Genomic DNA, 25,740 nt, shown 5'->3' with positions numbered 1-25,740 from the left:
CAATCACAACTGTTTAAAAAAGTGGAGGCCATGAGGCTGAGACGATTCCAGTACCTTGGGTTCCTATGTAAGCAGACCAAAGCCTAAAATAAACTGCAGAACAATATGAGAGACTTAAACAATCAGAAACTGCCAACTAACCTCTAACTAGGGTCTTTCCACCAGACCATGCCCAAATAAAGCAAATGCCTCGCAGCATCCAATCAGGTACCTTTTAAACTTTGTTTCCACATTCAGTGCATAAAAGCCCACAGCTCACGCTGCTAAAGCAGAGCTCTCTGAACCTCTTCTGGTTCTGAGTACTGCCTGATTCATGAATAGTTCTTTGTTCAAATGAACTGCTAAATGTAATTTGTCTAAAATTTTTCTTTTAACACAACTCATATTGCCATCAGTGGGCCATAGCACTCAGTCTAAACTGTCACAATATAAGATCTAACTTTACAATGAAAGATTAAAAAGCAAGCTCTGTGTTTCTATTTCTCAAATATGCCCAGCTATGAACTGTTCAGCAGCTAAAAACAGTGCCAGTTGTCTATCTGAGATGCTTCTATTCAATAAATAAGTCATCAGACCTAAACATAACGTTTGGTGCAACACTGTTTGTGTGGACAAACAATGGAAACAACCTAACAGTCCACCAACAAGAAATGGATAAAATATAATCATACCCTGGAATAGAGAGAGGGGAAAATGACCACACAATGGAATATAGAGAGGGGAAAAATGAATGAGCAAGAACTATATATATCAATATGGACAAATCTCAAAAGCAATGTTCACCCCCTCTTCCCCAAACAGATATCTGAAGAAGGAGAGATATATAATTCCAATATTAAAAAGACTAAAGGCTTGCAAAACTATGCAACTAGATATCACTAATGGATAGCTATATATAACCAAAGTATTGTATGTATGGAAATAACATACAACAAATTCAGATTAATAGCCACCTCTGGGGAGGGAAGTGTATAGGGAATGGGTACCCTGGGACTTTAGTTATTGCTGCAATAGTTTATTTCTTAAGCAGGGAGGGAGTTACATGGGTGTTCTTTATAATATTATCTATATTGAGGGGGTTAAAATAATAAGGAAAAAGTCATCTAGGTTATAAGAACTTTTTTTTTTTCTCTAGTGGAACTCAGACTCCTTATTTTCATTAAAGAAATGTTCCTGGTAAATGTTTCACTGCTCATGCTGCTCTGGACCCAGGACTAGAAGGTAAAAATAGTCCTTGTGATTCACTGTGATCCCATCCTTCTCACCAGATAGGTCTTTAAAGTCCAAACCTTAGAGCAATAGTCATTATGGATCTGCCTGGATGTACCCTTTGCAAGCCAGCCTCTGCCCCCAGAAATGCTGAGGTTGGCAGATAGCAAAGAATTTGAGGACTCAGTGATCTGACATTTGTTTATTCCCTCTGACCTGAAGTCAGTTGTTTCTTCATTGTAGAATTTAATTCTCCCTTCTTCCGCCTTCTCCTGACCAATCTTTGCAGGTTTCGGCTTAAACATTTTATCTCCCAAACATCTCCTCTGACCTCCTTTGCTTCAGGTCTAGGTTAAGGATGCCCATAGAATCTTGAACTCATCGTGTACTATAGTGTAACAGCCCATTTATGTAGAGTCTATAAGTTACACAGAAACAGAGGGTGACTATCTGGTTCACTCCACGGTTTCCATCACCTATATAGCATCTCACAATGGTGCATATTAAAAAAATAATAACTGGATGCATAAATGAGAAAGTATGAGATCACTGAATGTCTGATGAGAGGAAGGACTGAACCCTCTGGGCAGGGGTAAGGTACAGGAAGTGGATGCAACATATATAGACCACACTTTTCCATTTGTTTCCAAAAGACTGGTCCACTATGAACATGGAGGCTGGACAGTGAAGCAATTTTTAGCTCTAAGTGTCTAGCCTTGGGCAGCTTGTTTAGTCTGAACGTCTATGTCTCCATCAATTAAATGATACTATCGAGCATATCCATGCACCTCAGAGATGGTTGCAGAGCTCAGTGCTCCACATATCTGCTTGTTTGCTCGTTCCCTTCCCTGGAGAACACACAGTAAAATGATTAGCAGGTGTTGGTGGAGGAAGGGAGACCTCTTCTTTGCAACTTCCTCCAGGAGACTTCTTCTAATTTTATAGCCCATTATCAAGCCACTTGCAGTAAAGACTCTTGGGAGACTATTTTTCTAAGGCAGCACAGGACATGAGTGAGTAGAGACTAAAAATATAGTGAGCTACAGAAAATGTTTAAATAAATGCATACAGAACTGAGAGTTACAACAATCTACTGAGGGCAGGGAACACTTGCAGGCTGGCAGGTAGGGGGTGTGGTATATTCCTAATCATTTGGCCCAATTCACTAGACCATCTACTTTATTCCCCCCATCACCCACCCAACACACGTGAACACTGTACATCTGTATCTCTTTTATAAATATCAAACCTATTGTGCTGTGTTCTGGTGTAGTTACCAGCTGAGATCTACAAGGCCACAAGCCTTTTGGCAGGCAACATGATCATTTAATGGGATGGTGACTTTGGTGCTAATTATTCAAGGAAGAGATGGACTTTCAGACATGGAATTAAATCTGGCCAAGCCAGGAGAAGTCTGTCCCACACCCTGTAGACTTCACTTTTTCTTTAATTTATCCAAAGTGGTGAGCATAGTTACTGATGCACGGCAGGAACTTTTTCCTTGGCAATGGCTTAGACAGTGGTTCTCTTTTCTGACCAGGCATCAGAATCGTCAGTGAAATTAAAAAAAAAAAATTCAATAACATACAAAAGTCGAAAACCCATCAAAAAATGACTGAAACGTTGATTATATCAGGATTTAGAATTTCAGTGTGACAAATGATACCGTAATCCCAAGTAAAATGAAAAAGAATAGGAGAAAATATTTTTCACACATAACAATATTCAGATTATATAAAATGTGAAGAATTAAGTAAGAAAAAGGCACTTTTGCAACATAACAAAAAAATGACAATGAGTGGACAACTTACAAAAAGAAACATTCTAAGATCATAAAATATGAAAAGGCAACCCCATCTCACTCAGGGAAATGAAAATTAAATCAAGAAATTACCACATTTTACCCTTTTTATTGTCCAAGATTAAAAAGGGATAATAAGCACAGATTCTTTTTTATATAATTTTTTTATTGGTTATGAATATTCATGGGGTACAAAGCTAATTGTCACCACCTGTGCCCAAGATGTGATGGCCAGATCCATACTGGCAGCATGCCCATTACCACAAATTGTGATTATAACCTGGGTCCCCCACCTGATTATCCCCGACCTCCCTCCGCATCGCACTTTCCCCTCCACTTTGCATCCCTAGGTATGTTCTCTCCCTCTGCAAGTCCAACTCACCACTGAAGCACAGATTCTTAAAGGCATAGAAAAAGGAGTATTCCCATATTGAACTAGTGGTAGTATAAATTGTGATAGGACATTTAAAGAAAAACTTAGTAGTTTCTACTAAAACTAAGAATGCCCATATCCTAGGACCAGCAGTTCCACTTCTAAGTGTCTACCCCAGAAAAATATCTGCACATTACATAACTGTCTCCCCAAAATGAACAATGCTAAGTACTGCAGAATTGTCTGTGACTGCAGAAAATAGGAAACACCATGGATGCCAGATATAGGAGGAAGAATAAATAAAATATGGTACACATGTTAGGAACTAGCCTTCAGAAGTTAAAAGTTATGAACTTTCTATATATTGACACATATATATTTCCAAAAATGCTGCATTCAGAAAAAAATATATACATAGTAATTCTTACTGAACAGTTAATATGTGGCTATTCTGAGGGTTTTACACACATTAAGTCATTTACTCTTCAGAGCCACCCTGTGAAACGGATACTGATATTATTCCTGTTTTACAGGCAGGGAACTGAATGAAGCACAGAGAAGTCAAGAGACTCTCTCTAAGCCACAGCCCTGTCTTCCCCAAGTCCATGCTCGTGACCACTCCACTGTGCTGACTCGAAGAGGCTGCAGAAGGACATGCACAGCATGACTCCTGTCAATATCAGCACAAATTTTAAAGGGCTGGAAGGAACTACACTAAATTCATAACAATGTTGCCCTGGCCAGGAAGTTTATAGGATGGCAAGGAATGAGGGGAGATGAGAAAGCACTATAGCTTTACATTTAATGTTCTAATTTTTTCTTAAGAAACTGTGCTAATTTGTAATTTTTTGGAACCAGACTCATACATGAAAAAATGAGAGTGAGTATGTCAAAGTGTTAACAGTGGTTCATAATAGATGGTGAAAATATGGGTAGTTTGTTTTCTTGTACCTTGATGCATTTTTCAATTTGGAATAAAGAAAGACTACCTGGAGACAGACACCCCTGCCCCCTTCCTCCAAGAAAGGGACACTGGGACCGGGATATTTGCATTACAGATGTGCAGGGACAGCTGTATTTAGCAGAGGTATGGGGTATGATAGAGAGATCATGGAACCCGTGATCCAGGGTTCAAATCTTTCTTCACTGCACGTCAGCTGTGTGATCTTGAGCAAGTTACTCAACCTCTCAGGACCTCAGTTCCCTCATCAATAAAATGAGAGTACTGCCTTCTCTACCGAATTTAATGAGGATAAAATGAAGAATCATATATGCCTAGCTATCACATAATGTGGTTCCACAAATACTAGAATTTGATTCTCTCCCTTAACTCAGCACTTTAAATGGTTGTAACTTAACTCTAAATTTTGCCTGTTAGTAAGGGTAGAAGGTATGCTGGCTTATACAATTTCTTTTTTTTTTTTTTTTTTGTCCTTTTTCGTGACCGGCACTCAGCCAGTGAGTGCACCGGCCAGTTCTATATAGGATCCGAACCCGCGGCGGGAGCGTCGCAGCGCTCCCAGCGCCGCACTCTACCAAGTGCGCCATGGGCTCGGCCCATGGCTTATACAATTTCTAATCACAATTTCTGAAATATGTTTGGGAGAAAAAATACTAACAACAACTTTTTACCAATCACCCATACAGTGACCTCTGTTTCCTCCTCTGTAATATGAGTGTAATAACACCACTTATTGACCTGGGCAGTTAAGATCATGGATAATGCTTCAAATAGTTCACCCAGAGTATGCACACACAGACAGATACACACACAAACACACACACACACACACACACACACACACACACCCCTCTTCGGTGCATTCCATCCTGTTCTGGTAATTTAGTTACTTGTGGCTTATATATTAGGTTATGCACACACAGACAGATACACACACACACACGTCTTCGGTGCATTCCATCCTGTTCTGGTAATTTAGTTACTTGTGGCTTATATATTAGGTTGAAAACATCTTGTTCATTTACTATTATTTAATCTATTAACTCTTATTTAGGCTTAAGGGACAACCTCTCAAGGAAAAAATGCTGATTAACTGTATAATACAAAGGCTAAAGAGTTACATGGAAACGTTTTGTCACTCAGAAAGTACTCTGTCTCTCATCTCTACCACTCATTGCTTGATCTTGCTGATTTTTTCCCCCTTTGGATAGCCAGGTTTAAGTTTTTTAATAAACGTTTTTTTAGAACAATTTTGGATTTACAGAAAAATTGAGAGGATAGTACCAGAGTCTTCCAATATACTTTGCAACGAGTTTCCCCCATTAGTAACGTCTTACATTAGTGTGGAACATGTGTTGCAGTTAATGAACCAATATTGATACATTATTATAAATGAAAGATTAGACTTTATTCAAATTACTTTGGTTTGTATCTAATGTCCAATGTTCTAGGACCTCATTCAGGATGTCACATTACATTTAATTGTCATGTATCTTTAGATTCCTCTTGGTTGTGACAGTTTCATGACATTCTTTGTCACTGATGACCTTGAAAGTTTTAAGGAGTACTAGTCAAGTATTCCGTTTAATGCCAACTGGGATTTGTCTGATCTTTTTTTCTCATGTTTAGACTGGGGTTATGGGTTTGGGGAAGGAAGACCACAGAGGTAAAGTGCCATTTTTATCACATCACCTCAAGGGTACATATCATCAACATGATTTATCACTGATGATGTGACCTTGATCATCTAGCTGAGGTGTGTTTGTCATGTAAATTTACTTTTTTTTCTCCCCTTCACACTGTACCCTTTGGAAGGGAGTCACTGTGCAAAGCCCACACTTCAGGAGTGGGCAGTTAGGTTCTCGCTCTTTGAGGATAAAGTATCTACTTAAACTTACTTGGAATTTTTCTACCTGAGAAATCTGTCTTTTCTCCATTTATTTATGTATTCAATCACTAGGTTTAATTTTATTAAAGAGCTCAGGGTAAAAATTAATTGGCTCAATCACTTCTCAGCCTTTTGGCTAAGATCAAGTGTAAAAAATAATTGGCTCAAAATATTCTTTTCGAAAATCCAGGGCAAAAGAATAAAAAGATTCTAATTTAATTTGCTTGTATTTAAATTCAATTTCATTCTTCAGTGAACATTTAATGAATATAAAACTCTGGGTCTGTAGAGGATATAAAGATGGCTGAGATAAGGTTCCCTTCCTGAAGAAACCATCCTCAGGGCCAGACAGAAATGTGTACCTTGAACATGGCAAACAGTACTGCAGTAAAAGTCAAAAGTGCTTTGGGAACACTGGGCATTGATTCCAGGATCCTCCTTAGATACCAAAACCTGAGGATGCTCAAGTCCCTGATAATTGACAATAATTAATCATATGTATTTTCTCAAATGGTTAGAAGAGAGAAGCTCAAATGTTCTCATCACAAACAAATGATAAATTTTTGCAATGATAAATCTATTAACTACCCTGATTTGATCATTACACATTGTATACAGTTATTGAAATATAACTCTGTACCCCATAAGTATATACAATCAATATGTCTCAATGAGGAAATAATTACTTTTTAAAAAAATAGGTAGTATTTGCATATAACTTACCCACATCCTCCTGTATATTCTAAATCATCACTAGATTACTTATACTAACCTAATACAATGTAAATACTATGTAAATAGCTGTTAGACTCTATTGATTTTTAATTTGTATTATTTTTCATTGTTTTATTATTTGTTACTTTTTTATGTTTTCAAATATTTTCAATCCGCTGTTGGTTGAATCTGTGGATAAGGAACCTGCCTGTGCAGAGGTCCGACTGTAATTAATTCAAAGAAGGCTTGTTAAAAGAGGTCTGGCTTCCCAGGTGTGCAACCACCGCGGCCCTACAGCGCTCACACTTGGGGTTTAATGCTCTTTGTAGCACTCCTGAAATTCTTAATAATGTATCTTTGAACTTGAGTTTGGTAAACAAAGTCCAATGGGACAATGAAGCATGTGCTGGGTGCTGGGAACCTCAGCTCATGTGTCATGCCACCTTCTGCCCCTTCCTCCCCTTTGCAGCATGGGTTCAAGGAGGCTTGATCCTCCCTCCTTGTCACTCTGGGCCCCACCCAGCCTCCCCCTCCCTGGCCTCCCCACACCACTAATGCTGAGCTCCGCCCAGAGTGGTGACCAGGTAGCATAGGGCTGGAAGGTAGGGGGAGAAGCCCATGTTCTGCTGCTAGCCTCCTGCCTGTGGATTTGGCAAATTTAGTGGGTGACTTGTCCCCACATGAGCTCCTCTTCCACCTCCTTCCAGAGGTTGCAATCTCTTAGGGGGTCACCCATCACTGTGGGTTGTGCAGCAGGTCCATGGGGAGGGGAGATGGACCTGCCTACCCTCAACAGGGGCATGACTTTCAGTCTAGCAGCTGGCAGAGGGGGAGCCCAGCAGCTAGTGGGCCACAGTGCCCAAGGCAGGTGAGCTCAACTAAATAGCAAATAAAGAGCACCATGACAGGACAAGAGAGAGACCCCAGAAGAAAAGAAAAAGTTTTATATTTAGTACTTTTAACAGCTCTTTTTTCTGCCTTTTGAAGAAGAGATCCCACATTTTCATTTTTGCACTGGGCCCTGCATTTTGAAACCAGTCTTGTATGATGCAACACTAAATAGCAGTAATGTGTGTAGGTTCTGGAGTCAAAATGCTTGGCTTCAAATACTATCTGCAGGGCTAGTCAGTTGGCTCAGTTGGTTAGAGCACAGTGTTATAACATCAAGGTCAAGTGTTCAGATCCCCAAACCAGCCAGCTGCAAATAAATAAATAAATAAAATCTCCAGTATTTACTACCTTAGGCAAGTTACTTAACCACTCTAAGCCTCAGTTTCTTTCTTTGAAAATTAGGGAGAGAAATAACCCCTATCTCATGCTATTTTTATAAGATTTAATGAGATCATGTCTGTAAAGTTGCCATCACTGAGAGACCTTCCCATACTCCACTCCTGCTCCACAGCTACTCGGAACTTCCGCTAGGTCCTAGAGTAGGCAGTTTCTTTTCCTTGCAGCTTCTGTGTATCCCCCACCCCACACCAAGTACTGAAGACATCATAGGTTTTCATGAAGTATCTCATTATACACAGACAGATCCAAAAATCATTTGCTTAATGCATGACCAAACACATATTGAGTGCTATGTGCACAGTCCTGACCAACATGCTACCCCTGGCTCCGAATCAGCTGGAGATGTCACAGGAAAATGAGTACAAAGCAGATAAGAAGAGTCCCAGCTAAAACATTAGCAAAGCACTTGGGAAGAATCTGGATTACAAAGCCTGTTTGAGCTATATGAAGTTTGGATGCCTAGCTAAAACCCAAATCAGCATTTCCTAAACACTGTTCCAATGTGTTAATAAATGTTTTCAAAATTAAAAGCTTCCACGGTCAAATAAGTTCAGAAACTAATATAAACATTTCCCTGTTAGAATGGCCTCAGATACATTAGAGTTTTACAAACTCTAAAAGTCCTGCAGCAAAGAAATCAGATACAATGATATGAACCCAAGTTTCCCATGATCACGGAATCTCTTTAATCATAAGACATCTACCAATGTCTTGAATAACATTAGCTGGTTTTTAGAACATAGCTTAGGGTTAAGCTGCTTAAAAAGAGGGATGGTGACTTACTTATTATCTTATGCCTAGACACAGAAGATACTCAATATTAATTTAGTGAATGAAAGAATAGCTCTTCCATTATATTTTTGTCTAGTCTTTAACTATGATCATATGCAACATACATGTAGGCATTTTACAAAACTCATTATTTCCTCACAAAATCCCTGTTAAAGCTGGCAAGGCACATATTATCAGCACCATAATGTAAATAGAGAAACTGAAACTCAGAGATTTTGAATGACTTAACTAAGGTCACACAGTTAATCTAAGAGCCTGAGCTAAAAATCAAGTCTTTGAATTTCAGTTCCTATGTTCTTTTCACTGCATCTAACTAGAAAATAACACAAAAGTTTGCTATGCCATTATACAAGACAAACATAAAGAAAGGACTTACCTCAAATAAGCGCAAGACTTTGGCCAGTGCACCAACTTCTTCTCTGAGTGAGAAGATGAGTGATATGTCACCATTTTGATTGGGGTTGTCTTCAATATAGCTTGTTTCCTACAGGGTTAGATGCACATGGTTACAATGTTTTCCACAGCTTAGCAGCTTATTCCCATAGAACCTCTAAGGAAGAGGCAAGCATGAATTCTTTCTTGCAGTTAAGGCTTGGAATACAATGAGCTATGTACATACTACACAGAAGTATGTAATATGGTGGAAAATAATTAAGTCACAGGCAATGAAATGATAAATGATGCTACTTGGTCAGTTTTCAACTTTAAGAAGCTTTGATTATTCACTGATGTTACCAGTCAACCCTATAAAGTCAATGCCTTTTTTTTTTTTTTTTTTTTTATAGATGACCGGTAAGGGGATCTTAACCCTTACCTTGGTGTTGTCAGCACCACACTCTCCCAAGTGAGTGAACCGGCCATCCCTATGTGGGATCCGAACCCGTGGCCTTGGTGTTAGCACCACACTCTCCCGAGTGAGCCACGGGCCGGCCCCTAAAGTCAATGCCTTTTAATGAGCACCTGCTAAGTACCAGGCACTGTTCAGCCTCTGAGGTATACAAAGATAAATAAAACATGCCCCATCCTTTAGGAGCTCACGATCTGACTTAATAGACCCATATACAACAAACTAACAAATCCTTTGAGGTGATATAATATGGTCCACAAAGTGTCCCAGGAAAACATTGAGAAATACAGTGTGGAAAATACTAAAAATAGAATATACACAGGCTTTTGAGTCCAAAGTCCTTGGTTGGAATTCTCTCTCTTGCATTTACCAGCTGGACCACTTTGGGCAGATCACTTAGCTTTCTTAGTTTCATCTGTAAAAGTATGCTAATAAGCCCTGTCAAAACAGTATTCAGATGATGAAAACAGAAAGATAAGTTTAAACAAAATACTAAGTAGAATAATTAAGAGAAATATATAAAAATAATGGAAACATTTTAAGTACACAAGAATGATCTCTTGGTCTTTGGCAAAAATCTCAGAAAGCATTAACTTGTTCCCGTATTGTGGGATCCGAGTTACCCAATTGTTGAAAACAGGTCACAATATACACAAAAGTACATAAATAACCTATTAGAACTTGGATGCCTTAAATTAAATAGCCAAAAATGTTAAGGATCTAGCACTAACTACGTGGATGTGACCGCAAACTAAGGTGGGCTTAGGGCTGGCATTCCAGAATTTGCCAAAACATTTGCCTAGGCTTTACAATGACATACAAAATTCTATGTGTGCCCACCAACGAACAGCATATGCCTAAGGCTGGGAAGAAAAAAAAATATGGAGAACAGTTACTCTTGTAAGCAAGTTAATGAAATTAACGGAATGGATGTTACGTCATCTCAATGAGAGAAGTCTGTGTTAGGCAGACTCTTATCAGTAACTCAGAATAATAAGCCCTGTTTGAATACTGATGACCCTTAGGACAAAATTCTGTCAATTCAGAAAATTCAGATTTTCCCAGAACTTCACATAAAATAGGAGTGTGGGAGAAGAACCAAATTTATCAGCAAGTATGAATATAGGGATCTTCAAAGGAATTAGAAGACCAAACTGTTAAATATCCCTCTTTGGATCATGATGTTACCTTTCTAAAAAAAAATTTAATATACCATTTCTTAAGAGCCTATAATGTTCAGGTATTATAATAAGCCCTTGATTTGGATTATCTCATTTAATTTTTGTAACAACCTCAGAGGTATATTTTATTTTGCACCAAGCTTTCCTTTTTATTGATGACAAACGTGAGGTTTAAAGAGGTGATGCAACTTGCCCATACTTATGCAGTTAGCAGTAGAGCTAGGACCTGAACTGAGGCCATTCGGTTCCTGTATAATGTCTATGAATCACAGCATCCTGAAAACTCTCCCTACTCCCTCTTTTAAACCCTGCCAGAGACGTGCAGATGCGTCTTGACTTCAGTCTTCTTCTTCCTACCAGAGCACACTGAGCCCTCAGTCCTTTCCAGTTTCCTCAAAATGACAGAAGATTTCTGTTTCTAGTTCACTTGGCAACTTTATTTGCTCCTGTTGGCCTCCAAGAAAAGTGAGAGATTCCTGATACACCTCAACAGATGACACCTTTGGCTAAAGCAATTCAGACTCAAATGAGCCCGTGCTTGAAACTCAGTCACCCCTACCCTCAAGCCCACCCCATTCCTATCACCAAGTCCGTTCTGGTCTTCTCCAGAAATGACTCTTGGAGTCAGGTCCTTTTTCTATTCCCACTGCCATCATGTGAGTCCAGCTCTTACTGACCTGCACTGATCCAGCCCAATAGAATTTTGCTCACATCCCACTCCTACTCAAAATCCTTCAAAGGCTCTCTTGCCATGGCCATCAGGATAGAATACCTCTTGTTCATAATCAACAGACTGCTTGGTACCTTACCTCCCAAGGCCCACTCCCAGGAACCTCCCCTCCAACCAAACTGGTTTCCTCCTTGCCTTTTCCACTCCTCATTATAGCAAATCACTGAATCCCCTTTCCAAAATCTCACCCTTCCTCATCGGCCCTTTGGGGTCTCATTTCACTCAGAAAACCTTTGTGCCCCTCAGTCTAGGTGAATAATCACTCCTCTGTTTTCACTTTCTATCTGACTTCTGATACCCACATGGAACTTGGTAACTGACTGACATCTAGTCCAACCCCCTCATGCTATACATGGGAAACTTAGAGCCGAATAGAGACAGTGATTCACCTGAGGCCACACGGGTAGTGGTGGCAGGTCAAGAACTCAGGCTCCTAAATCAGTCGGTCTATGCAATTCCCTCTGCTATGGACATAATGTGGGAATTCAGGCCTCTGCTTCTTGCAAGGTAAGGGGTTCACTCTGGTCTGGTCACCAGACAGTTACTCATTACCACTCCCAACAGCCTGCATTTTGCCCATGCCTATTCTCACTTTCTCTAGTCTCCCCAGACATTTTCTAAATCACTGCTTCTCAGTGCATGTTTCTGGGGTCGATACTCCAAAATTACTCATTGATTCCTTGTTATAATGCAGGTTCCTCAACCTTACCCAAACCTATCAAATCAGAATAGCTGAAGCAGGTTCTTAGAATCTGCATTTTCAAAACCATCCCAGATAATTCTAAGCCACAGAAAATTTTGAAACCACTGATAAATATAATACTTTTTAAAAAATTCTGACTTTTCCCAAATGATTCTGCAAATTCACCTTTACATAAGGCACAACTGTTTGTGGTTATTAATATCAATACTAGGGCCTGCCATTCACTGAGTACCCACTATGTGCCAGGAGCCATACTTGATAACTTCTACACTTAATAAGCTTCATCGGCAGCAACTAGCACTATTCTAAGGGTTTACATGAAACAGCTCATTTATTTTTCACCATGGCCCCATGATGTAGGTGCTGTTATTTTGCAAATGAGGAAATAGATCATCAAGGTTAAATGGTTTGTCCAAGGACACCCAGCTAATAAGTGGTGATGGAGTTTGGGTGTGTTGTCCCCTCCAAAACTCATGTGGAAATTTGATCTCCAATGTGGCAGTGTTGGAAACTGATTGAGTCATGGGGACGGATCCCTCATGAATGGATTAATGCTCTCCCTGGGGGAAGGGGGATTAATGAGAGAGTTCTCACTCTATCAGTTCCCGTGAGAGCTTGTTGCTTAAAAAGACCCTGGCACCTTCTCTCTCTCTCTTGCTTCCTTTTGCCATGTGATCTGCTTGTACCCGCTGGCTGCCTGCCACTTTCCACTATAAGTAAAAGCAGCCTGAGGCCCATGCCAGATGCAGCTGTCCTAGAATTGTAAGCCAAATAAACCTCTTTCCTTTATAAATTACCCAGTCTCAGGCAATTCTGTTATAGCAACACAAAACGGACTAAAACAGAAAATTGGTACTGAGGAGTGGGGTGTTGCTAAACAGATACCTGAAAATGTAGATGCAGCTTTGGAACTGGGCAATGGGCAAAGGTCGGAGGAGTTTGGAGGCCTTAGAAGAAGGGAAAAAGACAAGGCAAAGTTTGGAATGCCTTAGAGACTTACGTAGTGGTGAGCAGAATGCTGATAGAAATGTGGACAGTGGGCCGAGCCCGTGGCGCACTCGGGAGAGTGCAGCACTGGGAGCACAGCGACGCTCCCGCCGCAGGTTCGGATCCTATATAGGACTGGCCAGTGCACTCACTGGCTGAGTGCCGGTCACAAAAAAGACAAAAAAAAAAAAAAAAGAAATGTGGACAGTAAAGACCATGTAGATGATGAGGTCTCAGACAGAAATGAGGAACTTACTGGGAACTGGACAAAAGATAACCCTTGCTAGACCATAGCAAGGAACCTGGCTGCATTGCGTCCATGCCCTTGGACTTTGTGGAAGGTGGGACTTAACAGTTGTGAACCAGAGTATCTGGCGGAAGGAATTTCCAAGCAGCAAAGCATTAAGGACGCTGCATGGTTATTTCTAACAGCCTATGCTGAGTTATGGCAGAAAAGGCATGATGTAAAGCCAGAATTTAAAATGGGAGCAGAGTGTAAAGATTTGGAAAATCTGCAGCACGGTCATGTGGTAGAAAAGCAGAGAGCATACAATGGTGCCACCCGTCGACCATTAGCTAAGAAGATCAGTACAAAGGAAAGGGATTATCAAGAGAAGGAGAAAAAGGCCCTGAAGGCATTGCAGAAGCCTCTGGGGCCAACCCTTCCATTTCAGGCCCAAAGGCCTAGGGAGAGAGAATGGTCTTGGCAAACAGGCCTGAGGCACCCTCCATGGCCTTGCTCCCCAGGGCCACCTGGAGAAGCTGCTTTCACCACCAGCACCCCAGCTGCTTTGGCTGCTCTAGCTGTGGCTAATTTGGCCCCAGATGTGGCTGGACCCACAGCTTTGTAAAATACAAGCCGGAAGTCTTGGCGGCGTCTATGTGGTGTTAGGTCTGCAGGCTCACAGAATGATAGAGCTGGGAAGGCTTGGGAGCCTCCACCCAGATTTCAAAGTATGTATGAAAAGTTTGGGGGCCCAGGAAGAGATCTGTCACAGGGGTGGAGTCACCACAGATAGATTTTGCTAGAGCAATGCCGAGAAGAAATGCGGGGTCAGAGTTGCAGCAGAGAAACCCCAAGAGCGCCATGCCTAGTGGAACCATGAGAGCGGGACCACCATGGAGACCCCAGACCTGTGGAGCTACCAGAGTGGAACACCAGCCTGGGAGAGGTGAAGTGTGGTCCAAGACCAGGAAAGCCATAGGAATGGAGCTGCCCAAGGACTTGGGGACCCAACACCCACACCACTGTGCAGAGGCAGTCGAACATGGAATCAAGGTACCTGATTTGCCAGCCTTGAGATTTAATGCCTGCCCTGCTGGGTTTCGGACTTGTTTGGGACATGTTTTTCCTTTCTTTTGGCCTATTCCTCCATTTTGGAATGGGAATGTATACCCAATGTCTGTTCCACCATTGTATCTTGGCAGTATTTAAATTTGGTTTTGTTTTTCACGTTCACAGCCGGAAGGACTTTTGCTTTTGGTCTCAGATAAGACTATGGACTTTGGACTTTTCGGTTGGTGCTGGAGCAAGCTAACGCTTTTGGGACTCTTGGGACAGAATGATTGTATTTTGTATATGAGAGGAACATGAGTTTGGGGGGGCCAGGGGCGGAATGATGGAGTTTGGGTGTGTTGTCCCCTCCAAAACTCATGTGGAAATTTGATCTCCAATGTGGCAGTGTTGGAAACTGATTGAGTCGTGGGGATGGATCCCTCATGAATGGATTAATGCTCTCCCTGGGGGAGGGGGATTAATGAGTGAGTTCTCACTCTATCAGTTCCCATGAGAGCTTGTTGCTTAAATAGACCCTGGCACCTTCTCTCTCTCTCTCTCTTGCTTCCTCTTGCCATGTGATCTGCTTGTACCCACCGGCTGCCTGCCACTTTCCGCCATGAGGAGAAGCAGCCTGAGGCCCACGCCAGATGCAGCTGTCCCAGAATTGTAAGCCAAATAAACCTCTTTCCTTTATAAATTACCCAGTCTCAAGTGTTTCTGTTATAGCAACACAAAACGGACTAAAACAAGTGGCAAGGACCAGCTAATAACCCAGGTCCAACAACTTCAAAGCCCTTATTCTGCCTCCCAGTGACAGAATCAACTGCGACAACAGCTTTTCAGAGTGGGAAGTGGTGTGGCCTTGGGTGGGTTTGGATTCCGGATTCCAGAACTACTGTGTTGACCCAGCCAGTCATGTGCCCTTGAGCAAATCTCTTCCAGAATATGTTTTTATTGATTCATAAATTCTTCCTTATTTGTTTCCAACAACCATGTGAGTTGACTTACAAACACATATACTCGGGATGGGTAAAAGGCAGAGAAAAGTAGCTCGGAAACTATATAGGAAAAAAGAATGCAAGGAGAAAGAACTTTATTATAAACAGGAAGGAAAGAATTTTGATCATTGAGCAATAGGTCAAACAATAGAAATACATTCTCTTTTGTTGTGTATAACAAATTCATCCTGTTATATTTGGAAAAAAGCAGTTTTCAAATTTACAAGCAATATCCTTGGGTGAGGATATGCCAGGGGTACTAACTTTCAATCTTACTGCTTATTGGGGTCATGGTAAGAGGTGTGTATGTGCGTGTGTGATTACACACGCACATACACACACACACGCACACCCGCACGCGCGCGCGCACACACACACACATCTGCAGTGTAAGACTACTGAAAACAAGTTGCAAACCTCTTGGAAGGACATAGTTTATCTCCACATCCCAGCATTTCTACACAGGAGAAAGCATTGTAGTAAATAATTGCACACAGCTGTTGGAGTCACATCTAGGTTTGAATACTGGCTTCCCTGTCCTTAGCTGTGATTTCCAAGTTCCCCTTATCTTCTATACCATTACACTGCTCTATTTTTCTTCACAGAAGTTCTATCTATAGGAAATTACATTATATGTTCACTTCGTTCATTTTTTTATTGTATGTCTCCTGCACTATAATATGTTTTACCAGGCCAGAAACTCTTCTGTGCCTGGCACACAGGAGGTGCTCAGTAAGTCTTTGCTGGTTGAATGAATGAGCCAAACCTCTTTTACAGGATTGTCATGCTTATTGCACATGTAAAACAATTGACATATCATATGCCATGATCAAATGGTGGCTACTTCCCACAGTCTGCCTTATATCAGAATTATGTCCAGTATGTGCCTTTTATCTGGGTTGGAAGCTTTAGGAAGGCATAAGTAGAGTCTCTTTTGAAGACTGTTAGAGCTAGGAGTCCTAAAGACCAATCTAGTACAACAGCCTCCACCCTAATTTTACAGACACCAAACCCAACCTCCTCACCTCAGTTAAATGACATCCCCACTACATAGTTGAAGTAGATCAAAGATGAGAAGATGAGAACCCAGGTCTCCCGCCTCCACATCCAGCAGACCTTCCATGACTAGGCTATGCCAGGCACAGTGCCTGACTCAGTGTTTGTCCTTCCTGCCAGTGTTCAAGATGCATTTTGTTAAACAAACAAATCAGTTTTGGCTGGACACATATGGGCACTTTTCTATGTTCCAGGAACTGTACTAAGAGCTTTATAGGCATTATTTCACTTAATTATCATGTCAACTTCAGAACATGGGTATTTGTATTTCTGTTTTCCAAACGAATAAACCTGAGGCTCTGCAAAGTTAAACACCCTGCTTTCGATGCAGAGGTGATTCCTCTTTACTAGTGCCCCAGTCATTGGTAGTGACAATTTGTAGATTCTCAGCCTAAGTGCAGTAAAAATAAACTTGAAGTCCCCATGCCTCCCTAACCAGATTGCTGCTCCCAACCCTCTCCCACAGTTGTGGGGGCACGACTGCCAGTGACACAGAAAGTAAACGGAGGATGGAGCCCAGTATGTGTTCTGGGATCTGACTCTCACATTGTCCCTCTTCAGCACTAAGTTTTCCTGTCTCCCAAGCACCGCACACCCTTTTCATATGAAGTCTTTCTCTTAGGATCCAAAAATGGTCAGTCCAAAGTTCTGCAGTCTCTCTAGGTACACTAACTTTAACATCAACCCTCCTCACCTCTCCAACCCGTTCTCTACAGATGATTGTTCTCTCTAATCCTATAGATGACAGGTGCCTGCAGACTCAGGTGACCTCCCAGGTCTGGGCTTTACATCTGAATCTGAGTCCGGGAGTGCAACTTCCTGCTCTGGGTGAATGTACATGTCAAACCAAAGAATGTGTTCTGCAATTGTTCACCTCAAGAGAATGACAACAAATCCTAGAGAATGGAATAGTCTCTGGGCATTATTCCCAAGTCACATTTAGGGTTCTTTCATATTTCATGCCCAGGGCTAACTCTTGTTCATTTTCCTCTCTGCTTAGTTTCTCCCTGCCCAGGTCTGAGAAAGTCTCTGAATCCTCATCATGCCTCATCCTCTCTCCAAAGTGAAAGGAAGATACAGTTTCTTACAATTTTTTTCATTTTGGTACCTGGCTGAGAGCACTTTACAAACATCTCAGAAGATACTGAGAAGAATCCCATCTACTACCCCAGATCATTAAGGACCAGCCCCTTCAATATACAGAAAAGAAAGCAGGCAACAGAGAGGGCTGGTGACTTGCCCAAAGACACACAGCTATTTGGTGGCAGTTCTGGAAGCCAGATCCCCAACCCTTAAAGCAGTGCTCTCTCCCCTGAAAGCCACACAGGACAGATGTTCGTTCACCCACTTGAAACCAATTGCTGAGGATGCACTTTCTTTGCTGACTTCCTGGACGTTCTCAGCAAATGAATTCAGACTTCTCGGTGAGCTCCTGAAACTAGGAAACACCAACATTTCTCAGACCTCTTCATGCCCCCACCCTAGCGGGAGTGGGGTGGACAAACTCCCCTACCTGAGTCGCTGAAGCCCACCCTGGCTCACCTGTCCCAAGTCGAAGGATTTCCTGCCGAAGCCTCCGTTCTCCAGGACCGCAGCTGACATGCTGGCTCCCCGCGAGCGAGGTCTCAGGCTCTAGCAAGGCAGGTTTGCAAACAGCAGGTGTGGCCGAGGGTTTTAACCTGGTTAGGGAGGAGAGGAGACGTTCCAAAGGGTGTCTCCTGCCGCGCATCCTGGCACAGTAACGCCCGCGGTGGGCGTCGTCCTGACGCAGTGGGCGAGGGCAGCCCTGTCCTGCTCCAGGTCACCGGTCTTGGGCGGCTCAGCGGGGGAGGGGACGAGGGAGAGTGTGGCGAACGCGGGAGGTCGGCCTTGGCCGTCTGCCCTGGATGGTGAGAAGCAGCCAGACAGCACAGGGCCACTTGTGCCCTGGCAATTAGACAGGGTTGGCACTTCTGGGACTCTCAGAAGCCTGGAAAGCGGGTTTTCTGCAAATGGAATAAACTTGTGACCAGCCGGTGACAACAATTATATGAATAATATTCCCCCCCCCCATAGAAAAAGAGCCATGATCCTAATTTAGATTGGGGAGGGGGGAGGGGTCCTTTCTATGGAGAACTAAGCAAAGCGCCTTGCTGCCCTTTGACTTCAGAAAACTGCATGTTTGTGAACCACGAGCTCAGCAGCTAAAGAGCTGTCGGGGTAGAAACCCAGCTGTGTGTTCTCCAGCTTTTTACATAATTGCTGGGAGCAGGGAAAAGAGGACCGTAGAGCCACCTTGCTGGATGTTTAAGACTATAAATAAGGGGCCGACCCCGTGGCTCACTCGGGAGAGTGCGGCGCTGGGGGTGCAGGGGCGCTGGGGGCGCCGAGGTCGCGGGTTCGGATCCTATATAGGGATGGCCGGTGCGCTCACTGGCTGAGTGCGGTGCGGGCGACACCAAGCCAAGGGTTATGATCCCCTTACCGGTCACAAAAACGAACAAACAAAAAAATATATATAAATAAGAATATTAGTACAGTTCTTGCCACTCAGTAAATGGAAGATATCGTTTAACAGTATGTCCACATCAACTTGAAAACAGGTAATTATTGAGGACCTGTACTGTGTGCTGGGTGGTGTCCTAGGCTTTGGAGATACAACAATGAACAAAATAGAGGGCCCTTATGTTATATATAGTTCCATGATAAAAATTAAAAAAAATAAATAAAGGGCCCTGCCTCCCCCACCATGCTGCCATTGGAGTGTGTAGACAGAAAATAAACAAACAAATAAGTTTAGGCGGGGTTAAGTCTTCTGGAAAAAATAAAATAGGAAGATGGGCTAGGAGTGAGCTGACGGGTGTTGGGGAGTGGCCTTCAGGTAGGCAGGAAGATGTCATTAACCCCATTTATTCAGGTGAGGAGAGTGAAGTGGGAAATTCATCTCCAACAGATGAAAGAAAGCATAAACGAACACCAGAAAGCCAGAGGTTCAGAAAAGATACAAAAATCAGGGATATCATGGCTTTTAGTGCCTGCTCAGTGTTTATCCAGGAGAGGATGATGGACTGTGTGAAAACAAGCCAATAATAGAGGTTGCTAGAAATCCACCCCTGCCCCTCCCAGGATTCTTTGGTCAAATGATCAAGCATCTGCCAAAAAAAAAAAAAAAAAAATTCGGGTTTGGGATTCAAAACAAGTAGGTTAACTCCTGGTTCTACCACTGATCATAGCTTTGGTCATGTCCATGACGTAGTTTCTTTGCCATTAAAATGGGGATTTTAAGGGCTGTTGTTTAGGATTCCTTAAGCCTCTATAAAGTGCCAGGCTTTCTACTGGCTGCTAGGAATATAGACACAATAAGTATAATTTCTGTCCAAAAAGAGTCCGTGGGTGTCTGATTGATATTTTCCATGGTTAGTTGGAAGCTCAGTTTTGAACATGAAAGGCCAAGTCCTTGACTTCCATCCTCAGGAGAAACTGTATTCTTTATCTGATGCTAGTATTTTTCCAGTGGTGGATGCAAAATGCAGTGTTTCCCTCAGCCCCGGGATTGCCTTAGAAACATCCTTTCACCCTTTCACCTTTTCATCCTTGTGACCACACCTGAAACATAATAGGCCTGCAATAAATAAAAGCAAACAATACTAGCTACTTACTTGCATGCTATATGAATCAAATTATGTCCCCCCAAAATTCACTGAAGCTTGAATTGTGTCCTACCAGTTTTATGTATTAGAAACTTGGTCACCACTGTGACTGTTAAGAGGGTGGGAAATCCTATTATGGTAATTGCAAGGTGGAGCCTTGAAGAGGTGATTAGATTGTAGGACCATGCAGTAGTGAATGGATTAATAATGGTGGTCAGGGGCGTGGTTCTGAGGGCTTTAAAAGAAGAGAGGAGAGTCTATCTCTTTCTCTCTTTGCTCTCTCTGCTTCCACCATCTTGCAATGTGAGACCCCTGGGTCACTGTCACTACCACCAAGACTTTCACCAGATATGCTCCCTGGACTTTGGATTTCCTAGCTTCCAAAATTGTAATCAATAAATTTTGTTTTCTTTCTAAATTACCCAGTTCCAGGTATTTTGTTATAAGCAACCGAAACGGACTAATACACATGCACACTGTGTGTTAGATGCTGTGTCAAGCTCTCCACATCCATGGTTCCATTCCTTACTCTCAGCAGTCCTAAGAACCATGCATCCTTTCTTTATAGATAAGGAAACTGAAGCCTGGGAAGTTTACATCAATAGCCCCAGTTCAAATGATGTTTCACTGACTCCAAGACACTGGCTCTTAAATACTCTTTTTTGCTATTTGAAATGAGGACAATGTGACTTTTAGGACAGCAAAATGATAGCCCTTTTATTTTCTCCCCACACCAGCTAAAAATAGAATTCTTAATCCTATCTCACATAAACATGCCCCAGATCTGGGTTGGGAGGAAAGCACACTTAATTGTCTGCTACCCCAGAGAAAAAACACTAACAGCTTCTTTAAAAATAATTATGCTGGTAGAAAGAGAAAATTTATCTATGCACTAAGAAAAAAATGCACTTGATATGAAGTTACTTGTGACAAATTTTGTAGATGATTTTTAGCTATCTACCCTCCCCCCCCCCCCCCCCAGTTTGAATGGAGTACAATGTGTTGTTGTTACCAACGAGAAAAGTGCTGGGTGCTAAGAAAATCAAGACAGCGCAAGTCTAGAAGAAGTGTCCAAGAGGTCAGTCTGTAGAACACTGAGATATTATTAATGGTCATGCAGGGGTGGGCACCATGTCACAAGATCAGCAGTTGTGTACTTGGCAAACTTTGAGCTGACCTTCACTGATTTAGAAGTTGAAGATTTCCCAACCATTGCAGGTTTATCAGCCCTTTTTATATAATCTCACGTGCACAGGGTTGAGTTAATCATAAATCAAGAGTTCATGGCACATAATCAAAACCTACACAACCCCTCTTTTATTTATTCCTTCTCTTTTATCTTCATTCCCCATTTCCATTGACTTTCCCCAGAGGCAACTTCTCTAATATGTTTGATGTTTAGCTTTGAACTTGTAAAATACATAGAAATGTTTGTGCATGTATGTATTTTCCACGGATATGTAATGCTACAGTATAGATTTACTATACTATATAGATGTCCTATAGATTCCATAGTTTCTTTTTTCTTTCAATTGTGTTCTTAGGATCTAGCCATGCTGCTGAATGTGCATCTAGTTCTTTGCTTTTCTAACTGGTGCAGAATATTCCAGTGTGTACCCACCACATGTGACTTCTGCATTCCCCAGTTATGAACATCTAAGCTGTCTCTAATTCTCCACCACCCCAGACAACACTATAATAAACATTTTCGTTCTTGTCCCCTTACAGAACTGAGAGAGTTTTTCTGGGACGGAAGAATGGGGTTCTGAATCATAGGGCACGTGCACTCTTAATTTCACAAAGTACCGCCAGATTACCCTTTAGAGTAGCTCATACCAGTCCATGTGCCCACCAAAAGGCAAAAGAGTTCCTGTTCCTGGCTATCCCTAGTACTTGGTGTTCTCCAAATGTCAGAATTTTTGCCAATCTGATCAATATAAAGTAGTATCTTTTTGCTGTTTTAAATTTGCATTTCTCTTATAACTAATGAGCTTGAGCATCTCTTTATACACTTACCCCTCTTAGCTTTCTCATGCTGTGAATAGTTCATTATATTCTTGTCCATTTTTCTACTAGGATTTCTGTCTTTTCTTGTTGATTTGCAGCAATAATTTTTATGGTCTAGGTATTAGCCCTGTGCCTTTGTCAGTCACTGAAGATACTATCTCCCAATATATCATCATCAGTTAACTCTCAGCTGGTGTTTTTTTCCTGAGCAAACAACAGAAAACAAGTAATTCTGATACAATAAAAGTTCATCTTTTTAAATAATTTTGTGGTTTTTGTGGAGTGTTGTTTACATCCATCCCCATCCCTAAGTTACAAAGATATTCCCCTCGTCCTCCTATCATTGTTATAGTTTTATCTTTCACATTTAGTCTACTTGAATCTCTTCTGTCTGTGGACTATGTAAAGAACAAGGTGCTTGTTTTTTGTTCTCCCTCCACATGAGTCAATACCATGTGCAAAGACTTTTTCCCCACTGACATTTTTCATGTTGGAGTTTTCTGAGATGAGATGAAAGGATCTCTTCTCTGATGCACAGCAGGAGACACCTCTTTGACTTTTGGTACCACATGCACAGTTTAGTAAGCTCCCACTTATACCTGTCTCTGAAGTTTAATTTTATTACATTGGTTTATCCCATTGTGTCTCTTCTTGTGTCATGATCATTCTGCATTCATTACTACAGTATGGTTTGGTAGTACACCTTAATATCTATTTGACAAGTCCCCTTCTTGCTCTATCTTTCCCAAAGTTTACTTATATATTAAACTTGTATTAATGTCTTCCATATTTCAGCTGAAATTTTGATTGGCTTAGCTTTGAATTTTTGGTTAATCTAGGGACATTTATGTAAACGTAATAGTAATAGTAGGCATACATGATAGGTCCCAGTCTTATGAATGCAGCAAAAATTTCTCCACGGACACTGTGCTTGATGTAGGTGTTTTACGTTAATTCGTGCTATAATCATCATCAAATTTACAAAATTCCTTTTCTCTCTAGAGTACTGAGGTTTGTTTATTTTTATCATGAAGTGTTAGATTTAACAAGTGCCTTTTCTGCATCTTCTGAGAAAATTATGTGATATATTCCTTTTAATCTGTTAATGTGGTGAATTCCATGGGCAGATGTTTCAGATATTAAACTATTTTTGCATTCTAGGATAAACCTTACTTGTTCATGATATATTAATTTTTAGTACACTATTAGATATGATAAGCTCCTTTTTTATGTAGAATTTTTAATCTATGTTTATTAGTGAAATGGAACTGCACGTTCATTACTTGTGCTGTCATTATCTCACTTTGAAGTCAAGATACAGTAAGTAGCCTTATACAAAAAGTTATACAGATTTCCCTGTTTCTGTAATTTATGGAATAACCTATAGAAGCTAAAAATTATTTGTTTCTTGAGAATTTGGCAGCCCCCTTTGTAGATTAGTAGATCATATTTCAACTTATTTATTATTGGCCTATTTATGCTTTCTATTTCTTCTTATTTTATGTTTTTCCAGAAATTAATTTAGTCGATCAAGGTCTTAATGAAATAAAGATATTACTGTTCATAACATTATTTTCTTGTTTTTAAAGGCCTACTTTGTCTATATTTATTTTCCTTTTTTTGTTTAGTGTTTTGTTTATTTGTACCTTCTCTCATCTCGCCAGATGTTTGACTGGAAAGAATTAGCATCTCCTAAAACTGTTCTACTCTAATATTTGTGTTGTCTTCTATTTCACTGATTTCTCCCTACTCTTCTTCATTATTTCCTTGTTTGAATGTGCTTTGTTGTTTCTTTCCCAACTTTTTGGGATGAATAGTTAATTCATTTGTTTTCAACCTTCTTTTTTTTCCCTGATAAATACATTTAATATGAAATATGTCTAAACACTATTTTAGCTGTGTCCCATTAATTTGATACATTTAGTTTTTTCACTATTGTTCTAAGTTTTAAATATAGTTTTTTAAATAACCCAAGAGTTTTTAGGAGTATACTATTTAAAGTCAAAGTACTTGGAATATTTTTAGCTTTGCTTTTCATCTCTAATTGTATTACCTTATGGTTAAAGCGCCAATCATTATTTTGATTCCTTGGAGATTATTAAAGGTTTCTTTAGTGGCCAGTTACTATGGTCAATATTTGTAAGTGTTCATGCATGCTAGCAAAGAACTGGCTTTCTTTATTTCTTGGCTCTCTCTTTCTATATATATATATATATATATATATATATATATATATATATATATATATATATATATATATATACACACACACATGTATATATGTTTGTATACGTTTCTTCAAACTTCAAAAAGTTTGTGGAAAAATGGAATTAAAGATAATATGAATTTTTCCATAAATTTTTTGAAGACCCCTCTTGTGTGTGTGTGTTTAATAAAAATGGTAGTTGGATATTTTAACATGCTCATTTCAAAAATTAATAGATTAGGTTGACAAACAAGATATAAAATACAAACAATACATTCAAATGTACTTAGATATAGATTATAAATATGTATATATATATATATGTATCTTGTGTTTTAAGCTAATCTAATAGTTTCTGTCCTTTGATTGGTACATTTAACCTATTTACATTTATTATAATAACATTTCTGCTAGGACATATTTCTGCCATATTACTTCATATTTTCCATTTCTTGCATTTATATTTATTTGATTTTCTCCTTTTTAACCTTTCACTGGATGGAAAGATCAAGTTTTTGTACTCTGACTGATTTGAAAGTTATTCTTTCTATTTTGATTCCTTTGCTGGTTATCTCTAAGTTATGTATATTTTTATTTATATGTAATATTTTTTTTGCTTATTTATTTTTAAAGAAGTGAATATCCAAATGGATTAAAAATTAAAAAGTAAACAAAAATAATAAAAATTCTCTCACACTCCCCTGCCCTTTAGGCAACTGATTCTCTTTCCCAATGACAATCAATTTTCTCAGTTTCTCTCAGATATTTTTAAGCAAATATGTATTTGTGTTTGTGTCCACAAATAGTAGCATACTATACATAGTTCTATACCTTACCCTTTTAAACTGTGAAATTAATAATGAATCTTGAAATCACCCTGTTTACTACATAAAGACCTTCTTTGTTCTTTTTTAATGATTCCATTGTACTTCTTTGTATGGATTATCATAATTTATTTAATTAGCACTCTGTTGACAAATACTTATGTGTTTCCAGTCTTTTACTAATAAAAATAATGCTTGATGAATAACTTCATATGTGTGTGTTATTTTACAAATGTGTCAGAATACATCTGTATGCAAAAAAATA

General features: G+C 40.3%; 1 protein-coding gene across 1 annotated transcript in view; it reads right to left on the bottom strand.

Annotated features, from left to right (window-relative positions):
• The window catches only part of PAH (phenylalanine hydroxylase), a 70,256-nt gene extending 51,845 nt beyond the window's left edge, over positions 1–18,411 (bottom strand). The window contains exons 1-2 of the mRNA XM_063075784.1: positions 18,352–18,411; positions 9,405–9,512 (exon numbers count right to left, since the gene is read on the bottom strand). Coding sequence (XP_062931854.1) covers positions 9,405–9,512; positions 18,352–18,411 — 168 coding nt within the window. The remainder of the gene's footprint in view (positions 1–9,404; positions 9,513–18,351) is intronic.
• Between the last annotated feature and the right edge of the window lie 7,329 nt (positions 18,412–25,740).

The sequence above is a fragment of the Cynocephalus volans genome, chromosome 12 (genome assembly GCF_027409185.1).
Source record: "Cynocephalus volans isolate mCynVol1 chromosome 12, mCynVol1.pri, whole genome shotgun sequence".
NCBI classification, from domain to species: Eukaryota; Metazoa; Chordata; class Mammalia; order Dermoptera; family Cynocephalidae; genus Cynocephalus; species Cynocephalus volans.
The sequence above is the reverse complement of the archived record's forward strand: the minus strand, read 5'-3'. Positions and strand labels throughout refer to the sequence as shown.